This window comes from Sinocyclocheilus anshuiensis, unplaced genomic scaffold (genome assembly GCF_001515605.1).
Source record: "Sinocyclocheilus anshuiensis isolate Anshui unplaced genomic scaffold, SAMN03320099.WGS_v1.1 scaffold207, whole genome shotgun sequence".
NCBI classification, from domain to species: Eukaryota; Metazoa; Chordata; class Actinopteri; order Cypriniformes; family Cyprinidae; genus Sinocyclocheilus; species Sinocyclocheilus anshuiensis.
The window spans coordinates 3,102,692-3,103,049 of record NW_015551045.1 but is presented as its reverse complement, the minus strand read 5'-3'; the positions used below and the strand labels follow the sequence as shown (position 1 = coordinate 3,103,049).

The 358-nt window shown below is 39.4% G+C and overlaps 1 protein-coding gene across 1 annotated transcript in view; it reads right to left on the bottom strand.

Moving 5' to 3' along the window:
* Nucleotides 1–358, bottom strand: part of LOC107661774 (AMME syndrome candidate gene 1 protein-like) — a 38,949-nt gene that overhangs the window by 38,115 nt on the left and 476 nt on the right. The window contains exon 2 of the mRNA XM_016451542.1: nt 300–356. Within this exon, the coding sequence (XP_016307028.1) occupies nt 300–356 (57 nt within the window). The remainder of the gene's footprint in view (nt 1–299; nt 357–358) is intronic.

Below are 358 nucleotides of genomic sequence, written 5' to 3'. Positions count from 1 at the left end.
AAAAATAAAATTATATATATATATATATATATATATATATAATTTTATTTTTAATCGAGAGGGCTTGGATTAACGTTAGCTAGGTTAGCGAGTCAACTATTAATTAACTTACTGCATTTGGTACGGACACAAAAACAAAGTCATTATCGTGACAACGGCGGCATTAGACCGACACGAGCAAAACTTCTCCCGTGCTCACGAAGAGCAAACTTCACGGTTCGAGCACAGCAAGCAGGAAACACACCGTCTGTTGTTGTAGCAAAGCGGGTCAAAATAGCCATCTTGCTAACGTTACTTACTAGGGGTCGTTTGTAAACCTGGGTGTTCGAGGAGGCTGGTATCCGTATAGATGGCAATT